A 25,091-nucleotide genomic window follows, 5' to 3' on the forward strand; every position below is an offset into this window, starting at 1 on the left:
GCACCAGTAACTCTGGTATTCCAAATCTTATTCCTCAAAAAGAGAATCAAAATACAGATATTTGCAAGCACAAGTCTGGAAAATAACTGAGTTTTTTTTCCCAAAAAAGAACAGCTAATGGAGTAACTGATTGTCTACAGACCAGTTGGATGCCAGTACTGAAGTTTTCAACATTAGCTTTGACTTTTTTCAAAGCAGGCAATGGGAAAAGAATGCATTACATTGGCACCAGGTACAAAATTAGAGTCACAAGTACATTTCAGGGAACAAAACGAAAATTAGGATATGCATATTTCTTCTCATTCCACCCCCATCACAGCATTAGCTGGATGGAGTTTAGAGGTACCAACTGGCCTATTGTACTTTACCCAAACTGCCATCTTTACACATTCCTGCTGAGCATTTACTGCCATTGGGTGACAGCCTGCAAAACATCACAGTAAATTACACATTCAAAATATTTCCATCTGAATAACAGACTACAATCACAGAAGGTCATTTTCTTCCTAACCTACATGAGGACAAAACCAAACTTGCTTCTCTGCCAACATCAGCCAACTTAAATGACATGGAATTGAATCTGGAATTTTCTTGGGTTGTACAACCTAAGACCAATTTTGTTAAGATATTATGCAATATGGAATGTGCACATCATAAGAACCTTGCCATTTGCTAACCAATTTCCTGCTTCTTTTACTGACATCCAATGATAGAAGATAAATTTCCAAGTGATAAGTGATGGAAGGGCTAAAAGAACTTGCTGGAAACAGATCTGGAGAGAAAAAAAAATCTGAGATTGTATGAGCAACAGATTAATTATACTCTGGTAGAAAGGTAATCAAGTGTTGCCAATCACCTGGTGCATAAGTAAATTAGGGATAACAAATAAATTTAGAACAAAAATTAAACCTGTCTTTGTTGAACCTCAGGGTTCAGTAAGAAGTCAAGTATTTTGAGCAATAAAATGAGTACAAACCTGAGCTCGTTTTTCCCTCATCTCTTGCTGCTGTATTCGCCGTTTCTCACGTTTTTCCTGGAGTTTTTCGACTTCTTTCACACAATTTGATTTTCTGCGTGCTGAAAGATTCATTTGTCAGCACAGTATATATGCATTTGGTCAGTCATGTGGAGATCAACTGGATGAAGTTATTTAGAAAGCTGTAAACAAGTGCAATTTTGTTGACTCCAAAATTCAACCCTGATGCTAAACATTGCAAATTTCATGACGAAAATAGACATTTATGGTTTTACATACTTCATACTTTGATACAAATACTTTTTTTACAGACACAGATTTTTCAAGCATTCCAATTAATATTGCAAAGACATCATAATATTTTGTAATTTGCATATAGAAATCGGGGCCAATACATAGAAACAAATAGACCAACAACTTTCAAGCTTTTGCTGTAGCCTCAGTGTTGTAAACTGTTCTAAAGCCACACTGATTTGGACTGGATTGGCCAGTATACAGTACAGGTGAACATTACCAGCAGAGGATTTTTGTTGGCATTGTCATTCGTATTAGAGATTTTGCATTTACTTGATCTGATTGTATTTTGTGATAAGAGTGAGGCATATACTGCTCACTGTTATAACAGACTGAATCAGGTAAAAACATAGTTCAAGTGCACATGAGCGTACAGATGTAAATTCAAAAGCTGCTGTTAGAGAAAGGTTGCTTCCAGACAGATCGCACTATTGCAGTCCTTGCACATTGACTCTGCACTAAAATGAATAAAAATCATACGGGATTCAGCCGATTTGCTCTGCACTAAACGTAAAAGGTTTGAGCTGGTGTATTCACAAGTAATTTCTTAATTAGTGAAAGGCATAATAGTAATGTTATTGGCTAGTAATGTAGAGGCCCAGGTTAATACATTAGAGGCAATCCATAGAGGTTCACCAGGTTGATCATAGGTATGAAGGAACCTTCTATGAGGACGGATTGAGTAGGTTAGGGTTATATTCATTGGTGTTGAAAGAAATGAGAGGAGACCTTATTGAAATACAAGATGGTTAGGGGATTGACAGGGTCGATTTAGAGATTCAGGTTCTGAAAGAATTCAAACAGATTTGTCAGGCATAACTGGGGCAACACTTTCACACAGGGTGGTTCATATGTGGAATGAAATGCCACAGGAAGCGGTAAATGCAGTAGTTACAATATTTAAAAGCCCATTTATACAGATACATGAATAGGAAATGTTTAAAGGGACATAGACCAAAAAGAGGCAAGTTGGACTGGTTTAGTTTAGGACACTTGTTCGACATGGACGAGTTGTTTCTGTGCTGTATGACTCCATGTAGGTAGCATGGTGACTCAGTGATTAGCACCCCTCAGTGCCAGGGGCCTGGTTTTGATTCTACTCTTGGAGTTTACACATTCTCGGTGTGCCCGTGTGGGTTTCCTCTGGGTGCTCCAGTTTTCTTCCACAGTCCAAAGATGTGCAGGTTAAGTGGATTGGTCATTGGGAATGCAGGGTTACAGGGATAGGGTATAGGTGGGTCTGGGTGTTATGCTCTTCATAAGGGCAGCGTGGACTTGATGAGCAAAATGGCCCGCTTTTACACTGTAGGGTTTCTATGATTCTAAGTTGTCTTCCCATTTGGGACAGTCTAGGACTAGAGGGCATAATCTCAGTGCAAGGAAGAATTTCTTCTCTGAGGGCAATGAATACATAGAATTCTTTACTAAAGAGGACTGTATATTCGTGGCTGAGATAGGCAGATTTTTAATCAGTAACAGAATCAAAGTTTTTTGGGGAAAAAAGGCAAGAAAGTAGAGGAGAGTAGAGCCTTATCAGATCAGCTATTATCTCACTGAATGACAGAGCAGACTTGATGGGCTGAATGCCATACATCTCAATGTCTTACAGCATTCACTGGGCAAAGTATTCCAAATTGCCCTTTGCAGAGTATTTCTCTTTAGATTTTTTTCAGTAAAACCCTATATCTACTACTTCATGTAGAGCCAATGTTTTCATGGCTGAAGTATTTTTAAACCACTTTTTATCCTTCCAAGTCTTACCACAGAACGACGGAATCTTGATATTGTAGTGATTGGAATGGAGGTCAGCCAGGTGGACCTCATAGAATATATGAGTTCCCTGACTGGACCAGATTAACAGACCCAAATAGGAAGCCCTGGCTGACAGATAAAACAGGTGCATTAGAGATACTGTTCACTCAGGGCTGACTCTGAGGGAGCTGAATCACTGTCAAGGACTCTCCACGAGTAAATAAAGGATGACTTGGTGATGGGATACTGGCCTCTGTGGAGTTATTTCAGATATTATGCCTATAAACTGTACAACAGAAAGCTTCTGAACTTGCCCTTATACAAACAGCTCCTATTTCATTAAAGTTTTGTGCCATTGGGAGACTTACATAGGCCATGGTCACTTTTCACATGCAAACTGAAATTTATGAATCTCATCAACATTCTTAAAATTAGTCTTTTTAAATCTCTTGAAAAAAAGGATGAGCAAATTGTCTAATAAAATGAGATAGAATGTTTTTTTCTCTCAAATCCTGATCACCTAGTGTACTTAACACTTCTTTTACACCTCAGAGAAAAAACAGGTTTTGATAAGGGGTGCAATAATGCCCTGATTTGGACAATCAGTTCATTTGCAGTTTACCCCAACAAATATTTTATCATGTTTCCTGTTCAGTTTCATTTATGCCTTTTTTCATAGGAGGATTGCTCGACAGCAAAGATATCTTCAGAGATATCAGATTTGCATAAATAAAGTGGCTCACTCCAGCTATTCTGCACAGAATCACCAAGCTTTTTGGTTACAGCAACATTTTCATCCTTGAACCTGAAACTTGCACACTCCCCTGGCTTTACATTGCTCTTTGATACAGTGAATATACACAACCAATCTGTTCCATGCTGTTGAAGTACAGCAACTATCCAAAATGGAACAATGAAATGAATCTATGACTAGTACATTACAAAAGCTTGCTACAATTCCTTCAAACTGAACATTACCCTTTTCAACTTATAAATACTGTGTCATGTGTCACTTTCAAAACCTTACTATTCCAACTTTAGGCAATTCATCACAATGATATTTGAAATCACACCCAAAGCAGTTCTTTAGACATTCCTGAGGCTCAGTCATCTATTGTTATCCCAATCCCATTGGCTGTTTGCATCCCTTCTACTATACAAACTCCTGTGCCCCAACAATCCCAAAGGCCGTCAAGCTTAATATTGTCTTTTTCTGCTGCCATTCAAGCATTGAAATAATAGTAGCAAACATGAAATTTCCAAATGGAATATTTTCATTTTTTTATGTAGTCTGTTACAATTCCATGATATATTCCCCTATAGAATAACCATCTTTTGAAATTTATCCAGGTCTGACCATGCCTTAGTCATTTATTAAAATACCTTTCTTAAAAATTCCATCCAAGAAACTTAATAAGCTGTCCAAACCTCCATCAGGGATCCAGCTCAAAAAAAAGGTCTGCTGACTTTACTTTTGTCAGGAAGCAACAAGGCCAAAGACATGCCTTGTTTTCTCTTCAATAATGGCATGACCCATGCCCAGGTATTAACTTAATTTTTCCATTGGTCATTGTGTGATCATGCCTTGACCGTTCAGTTACATTTGTGAAGAATGGCTGAAAGTAACTCAGCTTACAAACTTCTTCTTGAAAAAAAGAGTTTAGTTTTCAATCTTCACTTTTAAAAAACCATCCACTGTTACCAAGTTTAATTCACTCTGAAACAGGAAACTAGAAGGCAATCTTTTTACTTAACACTACATTTATTTACAGATGTTAGCAAGGTCTACCTGCATCAAATAAAAAACCTGTGTCCCAGAAATCGGTGTGCTCCAGATACGCGATCAATTCAGTAACCTTCACTTATTTATTCTTAAATCTTAAAGACTGAATTAACAACATCAAGGTGATAGAAAATTTTAGTCGAAAATATTTGTTTTGGAACTAAGGAAGGAGTTATAACAAACATCTTGATAGAGTACCATCTTCTTGCATCAAATACCTCCACTCCCTCACTTATGAGAAGTAAAAAAAGTATTCCATCTTATACCATCAGAACATTTGACAAAAGTGAAAGTGTTTTCTTAAAAGAATACCTTTTCCCTTTGACAGCAAGTTTGTTTGAATCACAAATTAATGGGGAGTAAATTGACAAATAATCTCAGAATCCCTGTAGATTAGATTAGATCCCCTACAGTATGGAAACAGGCCAATTGGCCCAAAAAGTCCACGGTGACCCTCCGAAGTGTAACTCACCCAGACCCATTCCCCTATCCCATATTTACCCCTGACTAATACATCTAACACTATGGGCAATTTAGCAATGACCAATTCATCTAACCTGCACAACTTTGGCTTGTGGGACGAAACCAGAGCACCCGGAAGAAACCCACACAGACATGGGGAGAATGTGCAAACTCCACACAGACAGTTGCCAGAGGCAGGAATCGAACCCAGGTCCCTGGCGCTGTGAGGCAGCAGTGCTAACCACTGAGCTACCATATAATGCGGAAGACCCTCTGAAGAGCACTCCTCCCAGGAAACTCTCCCCATCCCCCCAAATCCCTGTAACCTCGCATTTCCCATGGATAATCTACATCACAGACACATCCCTGGTGACTATGGGACAATTTACTATGACTAATCTATCCAACCTGCACATCTTTGGACTGTGGGAGGAAACCGGAGCAGCCAGTTGCATCAAAACATTGTTGTGACTTTCATCATTAGTCAGACATGTACATGTTTAGGTTTTAATTATTTTTCTGTAGCAAGTTTCTGAAAGTGCAAACAGATAAGTTCATAATAAGGAAAAACTGTATCTGGGACATGAGTGTATAGGGCAAGTGTACTTGCAACTCCCTAACTAAGCAAATTGAAGGGCTGTGAAATAAACAACAAATTAAGAGAGAACAATAGTGCATTCATAAAGCAACCTTCACAACCTTGAAATGTCTTATACTACTTTAAAACCAATGGGGTATTTTTTGAAGGGTAGTCACTGTTGGAAGTCTGGTAGCAAATTTGTGCACAGCAAGTGTGTGGAAGTAGCTACAGAAATACTGAAGCTCAGAAAATGTATGGTTCAAAAAGTGGCCTTTCAGCTCCTCATTTGGTTCATCTGTAAAAGAGCTACAGAGCCTAATCCAACTTTCCAGCTCTTCAGGTTATAGCACTTTAAGCATGTATCCAAGTAATTTTGGTAAATGCTTCAAGAATTTTTGCCTCTACCACCTTTTCAAGCAATGATATGTCCAAAATCCAATTGAGAAGGCATCTGAAAGATGACACCCTCTAGCAGTGCAGCATGCCCTCCATACTACTATGAGGAGTGTCAATCTACACTTTCGTGCTCGTCCTCAAGTAGGACTTGAGCTCACAATCCTCTCACTCAAGAAGGTCAAATGCTACAAATAGAGTCATGGCTGACAAATGGTTAATGAACACAATGCTAAATCAGCTACAGAAAGAGAAATGAAAAAAATAGAAAATAAAAATTTGATGGAGAGAAAAGGAAAAATTTAAAACAAATGAAATTTAAAAGTTTATACTTTTTAATCCCTCCCAATAATTGAGACTTGGTACTTGCATTGGCTAATTTTCAAGAAAGGTTAAATTAGGAATAAATAAAACAAAATCACATATAAAAGGAAAATTGTACTTAAAATGACAGTCAACTTTGTGGAAAGCTTTTGTAGAAATAGTTCCTGTGCAATGCAGCAACCTCATGCCATTCAAATCTTATTTCAAAATGGCATGACAAACTGATGTTGGTTTTTGTAAACAGTATAGCCACCCAATTCGGATTCTAATTTTTGGATATTTTCCATTAACTGCACATTTTCACCTTGCTCAAAATTGCTTTAGTATTTTTGTATAAATAGCAGCAAGCATCTTCAACCTCTGTATTCCTTTGACAGCAAATTCTGGGTCAAATAAAAACATTAGATCAATTGTGGCGAACTCAGTAGGGATGTCCTATGACCAAAGCTTGCAAATGCATGTCAGCTAACAAGTTATTCAAAGAAACTTAAATTTAGTCTAATTTTGCAACTACGGTGTCACTAACATTAATGTAAGATCTATTTCCATTGACACCTACAATCATTGCAACTACTGAAATTATGAAAAAAGTGCTATAAGGCCAATTGACTTTGGATGCATTTTTATAGCTGGCGTCCTGAGGCACCGCAGGTTGCAAGGCAGAATACAATTACTATCTTAACAGTGTCCACTCTAGAAGACTGACATTTTTTTTCTTGCTTCTTGCCCCTTATCCATTTTTGTTTCTCCTCATCTTTTATTCCCCCTGTCCTTGGATTTTCTTTCATGTGAGCAGTGTGACATAGAAACAAATAACTAATTTATTTTCCAAAATTCATTCATGGGATGTGGCTGCTTCATATCACTGGCAAGACCAGCATTTATTGCCCAGAGGACAGTTAAGAGCCCACAACTTTATTGTGGGTCTGGAGTCACATGTAAGCCAGAAAATGTAAAGAAGGCAAAATTCCTTCCTAAAGAAAATCAGTAAACCAGATATTTTTTTCCTGATAATCAGCAATGGTTTCAAGATCATTAGACTCTTATTTCCATATTATTATTGAATTCAAATTCCACCATCTGGCATGGTGCAATTCAAACCCAGGTCTCCAGAACATTAGCTGGGTCTCTTGATTAATAGTCTAGCAACAGTACCACTTATTACCTGACCTCAACTGAAGTAATAATTTTAAATTTGAAGATCACGTGGAAATTTGGGCATTTCCATCGGTATACATCTAACCCATTCATTGCAATTAATGTATCATATCCTTTCATTATATCTTCTCACAATTAATGCTCTTCCATTGCTACACCGTTTTGAACTAAACACAAGAGGTTTGCTCTTTCCCTGGGTCCACTATCACATACCCCATCCTTAGTCTGCCATCTCTCCAGCAAAGAGCAGCCTCTTACCCATAACCTGTTTCCCTATTCGCCTATCCACTCATTTGTCCTGAAAAGACTAAATATGTTTTCCAAGTTGAACTAGCATTTTGTAAGGTCAAGTGAGTTAATTTCAAAGTTCAACTGCTATTAATTTGCTTATCTTAGTTTTAAAATCTCTCATGGACTCACTCTTCCACATCTCCTAGGCTCTCTAGCCGTATAAAGGCAATTCAACGGTTAAGATTAATCATATTAACATATGAATCAGGAGTATCAGAAGGTTATTCAACCTTTCAAGGCTACTCAGCCATTCAGTAAGATCATGGTGATCCAGCTGCAAGCTGAAATCCCCATTCCTACTGACACCCTTTCAACTTTTTATAGAAACTCATTAACGTAGGATAAGAAGGCGTTAAAGAAAACCCAAGACACATTTGAGAATTGTTGGAACACAGTGGCTAGACTGAGCACAAAGACAGGCATATATAGATACTTTCATTAGAATGTGGATATCGATAATTAGAGAATGCCAAATACATAATAAACATAGTGATACTTTAACAACAGCACTGAATTACATTCTGCGCTGTAGTCCCTTTAGTTTTTGTCCTCTGCCTGCTTCACCTTCACTTGGTCTTCAATCTGGTGTAAAATGTGACAGGAGATCAGCTAATGTATTAGACACAATTATATTGCACTTACATGGTGGTGCAAAATCCTTTTTGCCAGGCTGAGCTGGTGAGATATCTGAAGCACTGCCATTCTGATGCGTAGCTGAAGAGTGTTCTGGAAGCTGACTTGGTCTTGATCGGGTTGATGCAACTGAGAATAAAAATATAATTAGTTGCAGTTTGGGAAATTCTCTCAACGCAACACATCAACCACACACTTTGCATAAAATAACTGGAAAACCTTTCAAGCGCAAGCCAAAATAATTCAAAGTACTTTGAACAAGACCTTTGATTTAATATGCTACTGACATAATTATTAGGTGCATTTATATCGAACTCTTCACTATCACTGGACATACTTTGAACTGTTGTCACTTTTGTCGGCAGATAATCCTCCAAACGATGGTGCCAATCAGGTTTAAATTAGTGAAAACCTGGAAAAATTAACATACTGCACTTCCATATTTGGCATAAAGAGAACGTGATCTTCTTGCTCCTCAGTGACAAGATTAAGTCTGATATAGTTATGGCAATTTCTTTGGAAACAAGGCATTGAGGATGCAGATAAAACTGAATGTCAACTCATATCATGCATGTAACTTGAATTCAAGTTTGTACAAATTCATTTTAACTTCCTGTCAAACCAATCAATCAACACATCGACTTTTACAATAATTCCTTAAATTTAATTTTGTCTATTGTTGCTCTCTTCATCCAAGTCTCATCTGGGTTTGGACTGTTTTATAAAATTATTTCACATTATAAATTACACCTTTCTGAATTCCAGAATTTAAAAATAAGGATGCTGTATTAAAACAAGTTCATGCACTGGATTCAAAATAGCACGTACATAAGTCAGTAAAACTGGTGTAATCAATAATTTCAGATGGATTAAAGTTACAACAGCTTTCAGAAAATTGAATAGTAAAAGGAGCTGATATTCAGTTTTAGCTGCATCCTCTAGTGACTCCTACCCAAAAGAACAGATTGGGAAACAGATTTTGAAAAGGTGCAGAAGCCACAGGGTAGTAGTCATGGGCGATTTCAACTTCCCAAATATTGATTGGAAGCTCTTTAGATCAAGTAGGTGGGACGGGGCGGTGTTTGTGCAGTGTGTCCAGGAAGCTTTTCTAACTCAGTATGTAGATTGTCCGACCAGAGGGGAGGCCAGATTGGATTTGGTACTTGGTAATGAACCAGGACAAGTGATGGGCTTGTTAGTGGGTGAACATTTTGGTGATGGTGACCACAATTCTGTGACTTCCACCCTGGTTATGGAGAGAGATAGGTGCAAGCAACAGGGTAGGTTTTACAATTGGGGGAAGGGTAAACACAATGCTGCAAGACAGGATCTGAGGAGCATAAGTTGGGAGCATAGGCTGTCAGGGAAGGATGTCATTGAAATGTGAAACTTTTTCAAAGAACAGATACGACGTGTCCTTGATATGTATGTACCTATCAGGCAGGAAAGAGATGGTCGTGTGAGGGAACCTTGGTTGACGAGGGAGGTTGAATGTCTAGTAAAGAGGAAGAAGGAGGCTTACATAAGGCTGAGGAAACAAGGTTCAGACAGAGCGTTGGAGGGATACAGGATAGCCAGGAGGGAGCTGAAGAAAGGGATTAGGAGAGCTAAGAGAGGGCATGAAAAATCTTTGGCGGGTAAGGTCAAGGATAATCCCAAGGCCTTTTATGCGTATGTGAGAAACAGGAGAATGACGAGAACGAGGGTAGGTCCAATCAAGGACAGTAGTGGGAGACTGTGTATTGAGTCGGAAGAGATAGGGGAGGTCTTGAATGAGTACTTTACTTCAGTATTTACAAATGAGAGGGATCGTATTGTTGAAGAGGAGAGTATGAAACGGACTGGTAAGCTAGAGGAGATACTTGTTAGGAAGGAAGATGTGTTGGACATTTTGAACAACTTGAGGATAGACAAATCCCCCGGGCCTGACGGGATATATCCTAGGATTATGTGGGGAGCAAGAGAGGAAATTGCAGAGCCGTTGGCAATGATCTTTTCGTCTTCACTGTCAACGGGGGTGGTACCAGGGGACTGGAGAGTAGCGAATGTTGTGCCCCTGTTCAAAAAAGGGAATAGGGATAACCCCGGGAATTACAGGCCAGTTAGTCTTGCTTCGGTGGTAGGCAAAGTAATGGAAAGGGTACTGAGGGATAGGATTTATGAGTATCTGGAAAGACACTGCTTGATTAGGGACAGCCAGCACGGATTTGTGAGGGGTAAGTCTTGCCTTACAAGTCTTATTGAATTCTTTGAGGAGGTGACCAAGCATGTGGATGAGGGTAGAGCAGTGGATGTAGTATACATGGATTTTAGTAAGGCATTTGATAAGGTTCCCCATGGTAGGCTTATGCGGAAAGTCAGGAGGCATGGGATAGTGGGAAATTTGGCCAGTTGGATAGAGAACTGGCTAACTGGTCGAAGTCAGAGAGTGGTGGTAGATGGTAAATATTCAGCCTGGAGCCCAGTTACAAGTGGAGTTCCGCAGGGATCAGTTCTGGGTACTCTGCTGTTTGTAATTTTTATTAATGACTTGGAAGAGGGAGTCGAAGGGTGGGTCAGTAAATTTGCAGACAATACGAAGATTGGTGGAGTTGTGGATAGTGAGGAGGGCTGTTGTCGGCTGCAAAGGGACTTAGATATGATGCAGAGCTGGGCTAAGGAGTGGCAGATGGAGTTCAACCCTGTCAAGTGTGAGGTTGTCCATTTTGGAAGGACAAATAAGAATGCGGAATACAGGGTTAACGGTAGGGTTCTTAGTAAGGTGGAGGAGCAGAGGCATCTTGGGGTCTATGCTCATAGATCTTTGAAAGTTGCCACTCAGGTGGATAGAGCTTGTAAGAAGGCCTATGGTGTATTAGCGTTCATTAGCAGAAGGATTGAATTCAAGAGTTGTGAGGTGATGTTGCAGCTGTACAGGACCTTGGTAAGGCCACATTTGGAGTACTGTGTGCAGTTCTGGTCGCCTCACTTTAGGAAAGATGTGGAAGCTTTGGAGAGAGTGCAGAGGAGATTTACCAGGATGTTGCCTGGAATGGAGAATAGGTCGTACGAGGATAGGTTGAGAGTGCTAGCCTTTTCTCATTGGAATGGCGAAGGATGAGGGGTGACTTGATAGAGGTTTATAAGATGATCAGGGGAATAGATAGAGTAGACAGTCAGAGACCTTTTCCCCGGGTACAACAGAGTGTTACAAGGGGACATAAATTTAAGGTGAAGGGTGGAAGGTATGGGGGGGGGGAATGTCAGGGGTAGATTCTTTACCCAGAGAGTGGTGGGGGCATGGAATGCGCTGCCTATGGGAGTGGCAGAGTCAGAATCATTGGTGACCTTTAAGCGGCAATTGGATAGGTACATGGATATGTGCTTAAGCTAGGACAAATGTTCAGCACAACATCGTGGGCTGAAGGGCCTGTTCTGTGCTGTATTGTTCTATGTTCTATAACTACATCAGGCTAAACATTGCTCCAGTGTTGATAGCGCCAATGACAAATGAAATCAAGCTCTCTTTATGCTAAAGATAAAAAGTGTAATATGTTAATATTTCTAGTTTTCATCTAGTTTGACGCTAATTTTTGAGCTCACTTGAGGGATTTAATTCCTAAATCAAAGGGTTAAAATATGATGTAAAAGTACTCAAAGCATCAAGCTAACAAACAAGTGTGTAACAGTTGTTTAAAATTCACATAATACGAAATATAAATTGTCAAAGCAATGGAAAATGCACCACTTTCCCACTTTAAAATTACCTCTGTTATCTTTGGCAGGAGTTTCATTCTTAGCAGCCACTGTTCGGCGATTCTTTAAAAGAAAACAAAGGTAGTGTCATAATTTTATAAATTAAATTCAAAGGAATGCCGTGAGACCACCAAATTCCCCATTTCCAACAAGCCTGGTTGTGGTGGAAATTCATCCAATAATAAAAAAAGTAATAGCTTTTATAAAAGTAAAAGTGTTATGTAAAGGATATAGGTAATGAAGAAGACAGAAAAAATGGTCAGACAGGGTACTTGCAATTAAAAAAAAAGTTGGAAGCCTAAATTATTGTTCTTCGAGGAGTGGTTAAAAACTTTGTGCACTCTCTGGTGAGTTGAGGATGATAAATAGAGGATAGAGATCAAGGTTGAGTATTCTGTGAAAAGGTTAAACAAGGAGAAAAGAATTGACATTTTTGGAGCATAGGATGTGGAGAGCAAACGATCGAGAGAGAAATGAGAGCACGACAGAGAAACAAGAGCATGAGAAAGAGTGAGAAAGAGAACAAACTAGTAAGAGATTAAAACAACAGATAGTACCACATGCTGGAGAAATTATGTAGGAGGGGAGGGGAGTGGGGAAGAGATGAAATTTGTATGAGGTGCCAGTTTAAACCTCAACTGACCCAGACTTACAAAGTCATTTACTAGCTATTTAATTTAAAGAGACTAGGCAGGGGTTTGGAAACCTGCGAGGGAGTCCAGACAAGAGAACTCCGGTGTCCTGTTTGCAAAGAACACACACACAGTCAATCTTTAGAATCTTTAAAATTCTCTATCCCAGATTGTAGTGGATGCCAGGACACAGACAGATTTTTAATTAGTAAGGTTTGAAGAGTATTAAGGACAGGCAGCAAAGTGGAGTGGAGATCAAGATGAGGTAAGCCATGATAGTATTGAATGGTAGAGCAAGCTTGAGGGGCTGATTTGCCTACTCCTGCACCTAGCTATGATATTTTTACATTTAATAAAATGTACCTTCCAGAACATGCAACTGCGTCACACAAGGTGCCTGACTAATAGTTATAAATTGGTTATCATTCTAATGTTTTGCACACAGATTTATTTAGCCAACGCTGTTCAATTGTGGAATCACATCCCACTTGCCAATCAATCAACAGTGTCCTTTCATACAGTATAAATATTATTCCACTTCAGCAATTTTCCTGATGAATGCAAATCTCTGAAAAAATTGATTTTTGTTCAGCAATGTGGAACAACATTCAAAATGCAGAATTAAAAGATATTCGGGATACATAGAGCATTCTCAATAAGGTGAACTGATTGCACAAAAGGAATAAGCAGGTATAATGTAAACTGTTGTAATAAATACCTGGGAAGGATATGATACTTTTTATCATTGCTTGTCTTAAATTAAATGTTAAGTGATATAATACTGTTAATAAGAGATTGGATCAGTACATTATTGCAAGAGGATCTTAGATCTGAAGAATAAGATGTAGAGTCTGTTAGGGTAGCAATAAGAAATAGCAAGGGGAAGCAGATTTAAAACAATTATTCCCTCCCCACCCCCAATTAATAACCATGCTGCACAAGAATCTTGAGAAAACAGTAATACAAAATTCCATGATATTACCGCTTAGTTTGGGAATGATATCATTCAACCCAAAATTATAGCATCTTGAATCTAAATAAAAGAAAGCTACGAAGGTATGAGGGGCAAGTTGAAGGTAGTGGACTGGGTAATCACATGAAAAGATATGATAGTAGACAGACAAGGCTAGTATTTACAACAACCAACATGCATTCCTTTAAGATTTGCAAAAACTCAAACTGAGATAGGAGAGTCAAATGTAGCTGGCAAAGAAAGGTAAAAGATAGTAAAACTTTTCCTTTTGATTTAACACTAAGTTGTAAGGAAAGTGTAGTAAGCCCTAATGATTGCTAGAGTCTTAAAATGTTTCCAAAGGATAAGCATACAACTTATTAAGGGATAATAGAATGAGATTTTAAACTGGGGGAAACACAAAAAAGTGTAAAAAGTATCTACAGGTGCATAAAAAGTTGGGAGAAAAGCAAAAATAAGCATGGGTCCATTACAGTCAGAGATATTTAAACTGGGGAAATTACCCGTAAGCTAAAAAAATTACTTTAGGTCTACTTTCATTAAGAAAGACATTTTCCCAAAACAATCAAATTCAAGAGACTAGTAAGGAGGAGGATCTGAAAGAAATTAGTAAAAAAAAAAAGTACTAGACAAATTAAAAAGATGTAAAGCTTACACATCATCAGCATCCAATGACTCCTGAGTGTTGAAAAAGGTGGATGCTGTCTTTCATAATTCTGTAGATTCTGGAATTGCACTTGCAAACGTGACCATACAATTTAAGAAACGAGGGAGAAAATGGAGAACTAACCACTAAGTAGCTTAACATCAGTAGTAGGAAAAGTATTATAAACCAGTAGAAAAAGATGTGACGACTCCATACTTTGGACAGGTCAACACAAATTTGTTAAAAGGAAAAATCACATTTGACAAACTTGTCAGATGTTTTTTTTTGAGCATGTTATTTGAAGAGTAGAGAAAGCAAAACCGATAGTTATGGGTAAATGGTGTTGAGGTTGGTGATATATCATAACCTATAATGGTTTGAGGTGTTAAATGGCCTATTCTTGCTCTTACGCTTCTACGTTCAATAGTTCAATATCTTTGAAGTGAAAACGAGAAAGAGAGAGAGAGATGGTGGGGGTGGCACACGGGCCTGGAGGGGGGCGGTCTATAGTCTGGAATGTTCAAAAGGTGAGAAGTAACTGCGGGAGAAACATAAACTGTTGTTGAATTCAGATGAAAACTCTGCTACTACTGCTAGACAGTACTGGTTTGGGTGGGAAATGGGGAATGGGGAACAAAAAGAAGAAATTATTAACACGGTTGGTCAAGATCATGCAGTTGAAATTTTGTTTTGTCAAAATGGTCCTTGCCATACTGTCACATATATTAAGTAGCAGTAGCAACATGAATTCAAAATATGTGGAGACAGACTGCAAGATAGCTGGGAACATCTGCTTTCAATCGTGTCCTCTAGAAGTTGGCATTATATGAACAATTTGAATGTTATTACTGTATACTGGGCCTAATTGCAAATAACAAAATTTGATAATATAGTATATAGTAAGACTAATAACAATATTCATGGACAGAAGTAATTTGATACCAGAATGAGGGTGAGTAAATTAAGATGGTGCAATTTTAAAAAGGGGGCAGCAACAGAGTAACAGAAATTGTTAAGGTGACAGATCAAGAGAATAAAGGCTATTAAAAGCACACAGAATCTTCTGCTTTATAAATGGAAGGACAGAATACAAAAGAATGGATGTTTTGCTAAATACTACTGCTACAGCCCCCACCAACCCAAGCTCCACTCCCGGCACCTTCTCCTGCAACCGCAAGAAATACAAAACTTGCACCCACACCTCCCCCCTCACTTCCCTCCAAGGTCCCAAGGGATCCTTCCATATCCATCACAAATTCATCTGCACCTCCATACACCTCATTTACTGCATCCGCTGCACCCAATGTGGCCTCCTCTACATTGGGGAGACAAGCCGCGTACTTGCGGAACGTTTCAGAGAACACCTCTGGGACACCCGCACCAACCAACCCAACTGCCCCGTGGCTGAACATTTTAACTCCCCCTCCCACTCCGCCAAGGACATGCAGGCCCTTGGCCTCCTCCATTGCCAGACCATGGCAACACGAAGCCTGGAGGAAGAGTGCCTCATCTTCTGCCTAGGAAACCTCCAACCACAAGGAATGAATGCAGATTTCTCCAGCTTCCTCATTTCCCCTCCCCCATCTTATCTCAGTCCCAACCCTCGAACTCAGCACCGCCTTCTTGACCTGCAATCTTCTTCCCGACCTCTCCGATCCCACCCCCTTTCCGGCCTATCATATTCACCTTAACCTCCTTCCACCTATCGCATTCCCAATGCCCCTCCCCCAAGTCCCTCCTCCCTACCTTTTATCTTAGCCTGCTTGGCACACCTGAAGAAGGGCTTATGCCTGAAACGTTGATTCTCCTGCTCCTTGGATGCTGCCCTGACCTGCTGCGCTTTTCCAGCAACACATTTTTCAAAAGAGAATTGGGTAAATACTTGCAGGGAAAATCATGAAGGACTGCAGGGCAAGATACTGAGAATGATCCTAACTGGATAGTTCTTTTAAGAGTTGGCAGATTCAGAACTTACTTAATAGTCTGTTCCTGTGCTGTACCTATCATTCTGGTAGGGAAACAACTTTGTCACTTACATGAACTCTGGAGAATTGCCAACAGCTGTGTTAAACAAAAAATCCATTTGTAAGGTCTTCACTGGAACTAGCATGATACCTATCTGATGACAAAATCATTCCTGGCAGGAAGTCCATGAATAACTTCCCCAAGGATCTAGAAAGCGCTAGGAGAGATCTGGCTTCAAGTGATTATGCAATTTGATAAGAGACACAAAATTTCTCAATTTTGAATAAATTCAATGTGCAAGAGCATTTCAATACAAAGTTATGATACCACACTTAGAGAGCAAAGAGGAGAGACATACTGACTGAAATTACAACAAAAAATTATTGCTGCCATTGACATTCTTTTCTCTCCAAACTGTAACTAAATTATCTTTTCTTTAAAGAAGATGTCAAAAAGAAAAATAACATTTCTTTCCACCAACAACCTCTCTTTCTCTTTACTCCAGAGGAATTTGGAGAGTGAAGAATAACACCTAGAATAAATAATTAAAGGAAATAACGGACCTTTACTATCTTGTTAGTTTTGATGGAAGGTGTTGGAGGGGGAGGTGTTTCAGGACTTGGCTCAATTTCTTCATCAGGTGCAAGGTCTGGGTTAAGTGCAAAAACGCTTTCAAGGTCAATCTATTAATTGGGGAAAAAGAGAGAGAGATTATAGATTGAATAAATGTGAGTTATTCAGTCATTTTTTAAACACTTAATTAATTATACAACGTCCCTTCAAATGGCTCTAGTGAAACCAGTACAGTCATAAAGGTATACAAATGGAAACATGCCTCTCAGCCTAACACACCCAATTCGATCAGGTTTCCTAAACTGAACTAGTCCCAATTGCCTGCATTTGGCCACTTTCCTGCTAAACGTTTCTGAAGCATGTATCTGTCCAAATGCCTTTTAAACATTGTAATTGTACCCACCTCCAATCACATTCACTGGCAGTTTGTTCCAAGTACACACCACCCTCAGAAAAAGAATTGTCCCTCAGGTGCCTTTAAATCTTTCCCCTCTCACCATAAACCTATGCCTCTACTTTCCTGCTCTCCCGCCCTGGGGAAAAGACCTTGGCTATTCATCTTTTTCTTATGACCCCTTGTGATTTTATAAACCTCTCTAAGATCATCCTCAAAATCCTAAGCTCAAGTAATAAAGGCCCAGCCTATCCTTATAACTCAAACCCTCTAGTCTGACTAGCATTCTTGTAGATTTTTTTTTTGCACCCTTTCTAGTTTAATAAGATCCTTCCTACAGTAAGCAGGGCAACTAGAATTGTATGCTGTACTCCACATGTGGCCTTACCAATGTCTTGTACACCTGTAGCATAACATCCCAACTCTGATATGCAATGCTCTAACTAATGATGGCAAGCAGGCCAAATGCCTTCTTCACTACCCTGTATCCTGTGATACCACTTTCAGTAAACTATGTACCTTCATTCCTAGGTCTCTGTTCGACAAACACTCCGCAGGGCCCTACCATTAACTGTGTAACTCTACCCTGGTCTGTCTTACCAAAATGCAACACCTCGCATTTAAATCAGAATTAAATTCCATCTATCTTTCCTCGGCCCACTGGTCCAGTTATCTAGTTCCTGTTGTATTGCTAGATAATTTTCTTCACTGTCCCCTATACGACCACATCTGGTGTCAATCGCAAACTTACTAACCATGGCTGCGATATTACCATCCAAATCATTTAAGTAAGTGACAAACAGCAGACCCAGCACCAATACTTGTGACATACCACTGGTCACAATCCTCCAGTCTGAAAAGCACCCCTTTACCAGCACCCTCTGTCTCCTACTGTCAATCCAATTTTGTATCCAATTGGATAATCTCCCTGGATCCCATGTGTCATCCAGCAGCCAAAAGAAACTCGCAGTCTGATTATGCCTGTTCTAAAATGGATCTAAAATGTTGATTCTGCTATCTCTCCACAAAATATTGCCAAATCTGCTGAGTTTTTCCAACAATTTCTGATCTCGTTTCTGATTTCCAGGATCTACAGTTCTTTGGTTTTAGTCTGATTATGCCAAATAGGATAATTTTAAGTTAAATTATTTCTTTGCACGGAGTTGGCTAATCAGTTGTGATGGGAGTATGATGAGGGAATCAAGGAAATTGATCAATTTGTTGTCTCGGAAACGCAACCAGAATGTGTCTGGGTCTGGGCATTACTGGTTGGCCTTGACTGTGATTCTCACTAACAGCTGAACAGTTCGCTGACACTCAACAGGCTTACATCAGGGACTGGCACATGAATAATAAAATAAAACAGTCTGGTGTTCATGGAATTGTACTTATTAAACCACAGAATAGCCTCATGGAGCAGCTAATAACTGCAATAAGAGAGGGGAGAAAGTTATAAAGCAAAAACAAGGAAATTTTTAAAAATATTCAACAAAATTGTGTTTACCTTATTCTTCAAACAATAGAAATTTTGTTAAAACAGATTTCAGTTTCTGCAGCAAAAATATACCTGGACTCAAACTTGATATAAATATTTCATTGTAGTTATGTTAACATACAAAGGAAATATAGACAAAAATCAAAATATCCTGGGAACCATAAAAACAAATCTGTTATTTTCTATGCCATTTCAAAGAGAACATGATTGGGGACAGCCAGTCACAATGGGATAACATGATCCCCTACGACAATGCATTTGCTTGCCTATGACTTCTTTTTGGCTTTTCCCACAAATGTTAGATTCAGCAAGCAATATATTAGAATTAACTACAAAAGGTATTTAAACTCAACCTGCAGGATGCTGGCTAGATCATAATGTGGTACAGTTGTCTCATAGTTACATTAATGTTCTTTTCTGGCATTAATGAAGAAGCATACCATATCTTACAATTTCTACTTGTGCTTTCATTTCTTGATACAATTCAGATACAGAGCCTTTAACTCTTTGCCCTACCCCTACCCTACCTCTATTTGCTGATACTCTCTTTGTGAATATGTTCTGTCCTCTCTTGTCACACAGGAATACCATACACATATTGCTAGTCTGCACTATTGACTGGTCTTTCCTCAAAAGCTTTCCAAATTTTCCCTTGTGAAACCTTCCATTCATCCACTGTAGCCCTCTTGGTACCACTGTTAGTATTAAACCGCTTTCTACAGTCTAAGTTTTCAAGTAGTGGTCTGGTTACAAACAGTTCTGGTCACTGCAACTTGAAACAGGACGTGACACACCTCAAGGAGGTACAGTCCACAATGGTTCCAAACAGGAGAGATTTTGGCTACACAGGTGGAGAAGCCAGAACCATTCTCCTGGGAGCAAAGGGTGGTTCCGATGAGATGTGCTAGGAAGTATACAATATTATTATAGGTTTGGATAATATTATAAGTCTGGGCAAATGAAGGCTACTTCTATTAACGGATGATAATAATAGGACTGGGGACATAGATTTTAGGTTTTAGGCAAAGGGAGTAAGAGCATTTTTTAAAAATAAATACAGCAAACGGTTCACAATCTGGAACTCAATGCCCATGAGGATAATGGACGTGGAGACAATTAATGATTTCAAAATGAACGCAAGCAATTTACAATTTCAAGCAGCAGCAACAGAGCTAAGGAGTGGACAACAGTAGATTGGAGGCACAGCTGAGGTGACGTCATGACTTAAAAAGTGACATAGGCTTGACTGCTCAGAACCAGGTTCGCAGAGTGAATGAGTAGTATCTGGAGAGAGATAAAGTTTTTGTAGATATAGTCTGGTACCAATAGAGACAAGTGTTTGGCAACTAATAGATTAGGTTGTGTAATCAGTTAGTGAATTATTATCAGTAATTGTTATTGATACATTGATTTAATTGGCAGGTGTCCTTGTTTCAATACAAGGGAAATCCACTCAGGGCTAGGTCCACTCATGGGTGAAGGAGGGAATTTGCACATGAAGCTGGAAGAAGTGGGCGAGGTCCTTAGCAATTACTTTGTACCAGTATTCACAAAGGAAAAAGACATGATGGATGGGGAGTCTAGGGAACAGTATGTTGATATTCTGAGGCATGTCAATACAAAAAAAAGGGCGATTGCATTAGCTGTTTTAAAAAGCATTAAGATAGACAAGTCTCCAGGACCTGATGGAATCTATCACAGTATGCTGAGGGAGGCAGGTAAGCAAGCAAATTGCTGTGGCCTTACATGAACTGTTTGTATCCTCTTTAATCACAGGAGAAGTCCCAGTGGACTGGAGAAAAGCTAACGTTATTCCTTTGATATGAAGAGCAACAGGGATAATCTAGGAAATTACAAACCGGTGAGCTTTACCTCAGTGGTCAGGAAACTATTGGAGAAGATTCTTAGGAATGGGATTTACTCACACTTGGGAAAATATGGACTTATGAACAATAGCAGCAAAGGTTTGTTCAGGGTTGGTTGTGACTCTCAAACTTGATTTGAGTTTTTTGACGAAGTGACAGACAGGATTCATAAAGGCAGGGCAGTAGATGGTGTCAATGTGGACTACAGCCTTTGACAAGATCCCACATGGCAGGCTGATACAAAAAGGTGAAGTCTGCAGTAAGCTAGTAAGATGGATACAGAACTGGCTTAGTCTTAGAGTGTAGCAATGGAAGTGTGTTTTTCTACTTGGAGATCTGTGACCAGTGGTGTTCGGCAGAGATCAGTACCTAGAACTATGAATGATTTGGAGGAGAACTTAAGTGGCCTGATTACTACGTTGCAGATGATACAAAGTTCGGGGAAGCTGTTGGCAGTGAGAAAGATTCAGAGGATACAGCAGGGTATAGATAGGCTGGAGATCTGGGTAGAGAAATGGCAGATGTAATTTAATCTGAACAAGTGCGACATAATGGAATTTTGGAAGATCTCATGCAGGAGGGAAGTATACAGTAAATGGCAGAGCTGTTAGAGGCATCAATATGTAGAGGGATCTCAGCTTATAGGTCCACAGTTCCCAGGAAGTGGCAACACAAGTGGATATGGTGGTCAAGGCGGCATGTAGCATGCTTGCCTTCATCAGTACGGTATAGGAGTATAAACATTGGCAAGTCATGTTGCAGCTGCAGAGAACTTTCATTAGGTCATATCAGGAATATTATCTACAGTTCTGTTCACCACACCACAAAAACAGATGTGGAGTTTTCAAGAGGGTATAGCAACAGGTCATCAATATGTTGCCTAATTTAGAAGGTATTAGCTATGAGAACAGATTGGAGAAACTTGGTTTGTTTACACTTGAACGAAGGACGAGGGGCAACCTGTTAGAAATTTACAAAATTACGAGCCACGGCTCCCTGGACCTAGAATACCTTACAGTGAAACGCCATCCCTACTATCTACCACACGAGTTCACTGCTGCCATCCTGACAGCAGATGTGAACAATGCTCAGAATTAAATTTACATCGCCACAAACGCTCCGGAGATGTAATTCCCCAACGTCTTATTCATCATGGCCAGCAACTTCCACCAGGCCAACCTCAAGGGGGTGCTGCCAAAATACCACCAACATTTCTCTGTCCCACTAGAGGATCAAACATCCTGGACCACTGTCACACAACCAAAAAGACACCTACTGCTCCATTCTCTGTCCACAGTTCAGAAAATGAGAACATAATGCTACATTTCTCCTCCCAGCTTACCTGCAAAAGCTTAAACAGGAGAATCCTTCACAGAATGTAGTACAATGCTGGTCTGAGGCAACGGAAGAACTTCTCTGGGACTGCTTGGAATCGGTGGACTGGCCGACATTTAAGAACTCAGTGGACAACCAAGACAAGTAATGCACCAAAGTCAAGGATTTCATTGGCATGCAGTCTTCCACACATTTTGTTAAAGTCATCAGTCTAGATGTTCCCCAAATCAGAAACCTGAGATCAACTGGGAAATGCACTGCCTAAGTCATACAGCCCAGTCCTTTACAGAAAATCCAGAGATTACCTCCCCAAAGCCAAAATGCCAAAAGGCAGTACCAGGCCAGGTTAGGCCCAAACCAACCACACGGACACCTGCCACTTGTGGCAAGGCCTACATAAGATAACCAGATACAGAATGAAACACAGCAAGATAACAGACAAAAACATTTCCTCCCTGCTGGGCTCAAAGATTTCTACGCTCAGTTCGAGCAGATTGCCAGCAGCGTAGCGTCACTTGTCCCAACAGCCCCAGACGCACCTGTGCCTACTGTAACCGCTCTTGACATCAGATCGATCTTCCTGGGAATCGACCCAAGAAAAATGATGGGCCCAGATGGATACTTAGATCCTGTATTGGCCAGCTGGCAGAGGTATTCACTGACATCTTCAACCTCTCCCTCGTCCAAGCTCAAGTCCCAGTTAACAAGGTGAAAAGTATCCATTGTATGAATCCAGTTAACACTCATTGTGTAACAGTAAAAGGCTGGATCTCTGCTACTGATACTCATTGATTGTAATGATCACCCAATTAATATGTATTTTCCCTGGAGCATCGGAGGCTAAGGGGTGACCTTATGGAGGTTTATAAAATCATGAGGGGCATGGATAGGATAAATAGGCAAAGTCTTTTCCCTGGGGTGGGAGTCCAGAACTAGAGGGTATAGATTTAGGGTGAAAAGGGAAAGGTATAAAAGAGACTTAAAGGGGCAAATCTTTCACGCAGAGGGTGGTACGTGTATGGAATGAGCTGCCAGAGTAAATGGTGGAGACTAGTACATTTACAACATTTAAAAGGCATCTGGATGGGTATAGGATTAGGAAGGGTTTGGAGGGATATGGGCCGGGTGCTGGCAGGTGGGACTAAATTGGGTTGGAATAACTAGTCGGCATGGACAAGTTGGACCAAAAGGTCTATTTCCATGCTGTACATCTCTATGACTCTATCTGGATGCTCTTCCCTGTAAAATGACCAAATAGCACATTGAGAAATTGCTGTTCCAGAGAAGACCGTGAACTCATGTCTCTGTGCACATGGGCGATCGTTCTCTCTCCCTCCAGGGACCGGAATAAAAATGAAGGAGGTAAAACTACACTGTATCTCTGAGTGTTTTGCTTCAACTGAGGGGTGGGGGGCATGGGCGTGGGGGGAGCAGGACGACACTGAAACATCTGGATGATAAGGACACCTCCATCAGACCCCTACTCATAGGCTATACCTTCAACACCATAATCCCCTCCATTCTAATTCTCAAAACTCCTAGACCTTGGTCACAGCTCAGTCCTCTGCAAATGGATCGCCAGCTTCCTGACCCATAGACCGTAATCAATGAAGATAGACAATTGAACCACCTCCATGTTAACCCTCAAGAATGGATGCATTCTCAACCTCCTATTGTACTCCCTGTACACCTGTGTAACCAAATTCCAAACGAATGCCATCTACAAAGCTTTCTGACAACACCACCATGGTAGGACCAATATCAAACAACGATGAGCCAGAGTACAGAAAAGAAATAGAGGGCTTGTTATCATGTTTGTAATAATAACTATAAGACCATAAGACATAGAAGTAAGGCCATTCCACCCATCGAATCCACTCCACCATTCAATCATGGCTGATGGGTATTTTAACACCACTTACCCGCACTCTCCCTGTATCCCTTAATTCATTGCGAGATTAAGGATTTATCAATCTCTGCCTTGAAGACATTTAATGTCCCGGCCTCCACTGCGCTCCGTTGCAATGAATTCCACAGGCCCACCACTCTCTGGCTGAAGAAATGTCTCCTCATTTCCGTTCTAAATTAACCCCCTCTATTTCTAAGGCTGTGCCCACGGGTCTTAGTATCCCCACCTAACGGAAACAAATTCCCAGTGTCCACCCTTTCTAAGCCATGCATTATCTTGAAAGTTTCTATTAGATCTCCGCTCAACCTTCTAAAAACTCTAATGAATACAATCCCAGGATCCTCAGCCTTCATTGTATGTTAGGCCGACCATTCTAGGGATCATCCATGTGAATCTCCGCTGAACACGGTCCAGTGCCAGTATGTCCTTTCTGAGGAGTGGGGCCCAAAACTGGACACAGTATTCAAAATGGGACCTAATCAGAGTTTTATAAAGTCTCAGTAGCATATCGCTGCTTTTACATTCCAACCCTCTTGAGATAAATGACAACGTTACATTTGCTTTCTTAACCATGGACTCAACCTGCAAGTCAAGCTTTACAGAAGGTTGACAACCTCTTTCTCAGTGTTGGCCATTGACTTTAGGAAGAAAGGAAGATGATCCATCCCCATCTACATCAAAGTAGCTGAGGTGGAGAGTAGAGACCATCACGATCCGAAGAGTGATGATAACCAACAACCTATCCTGGACTTCTCACGTAGATACGATCATCAAGAATGCACAATGCCTCTTCTTCCTCAGTCATCTTAGAAAGTTCAGCATGTTCACAAAGAACCTCACCAACTTTTACAGATGCACCATAGAAAGCATTCTATCCACGTGCATAACGGCCTGGTATGGCAACTGGTCGGCCTGGGAGCTTC

At 40.1% G+C, this 25,091-nt stretch overlaps 1 protein-coding gene across 4 annotated transcripts in view; it reads right to left on the reverse strand.

Annotated features, from left to right (window-relative positions):
• The window catches only part of kif2a (kinesin family member 2a), a 147,918-nt gene that overhangs the window by 86,753 nt on the left and 36,074 nt on the right, over nt 1-25,091 (reverse strand). For all 4 annotated transcript variants that reach the window (XM_072571007.1, XM_072570998.1, XM_072570989.1 and 1 more), the window contains exons 3-6: nt 17,161-17,280; nt 12,393-12,444; nt 8,656-8,775; nt 977-1,077 (exon numbers count right to left, since the gene is read on the reverse strand). In XM_072571007.1, coding sequence (XP_072427108.1) covers nt 977-1,077; nt 8,656-8,775; nt 12,393-12,444; nt 17,161-17,280 — 393 coding nt within the window. The remainder of the gene's footprint in view (nt 1-976; nt 1,078-8,655; nt 8,776-12,392; nt 12,445-17,160; nt 17,281-25,091) is intronic.

This window comes from Chiloscyllium punctatum, chromosome 1 (assembly GCF_047496795.1).
Source record: "Chiloscyllium punctatum isolate Juve2018m chromosome 1, sChiPun1.3, whole genome shotgun sequence".
Taxonomy (NCBI): domain Eukaryota; kingdom Metazoa; phylum Chordata; class Chondrichthyes; order Orectolobiformes; family Hemiscylliidae; genus Chiloscyllium; species Chiloscyllium punctatum.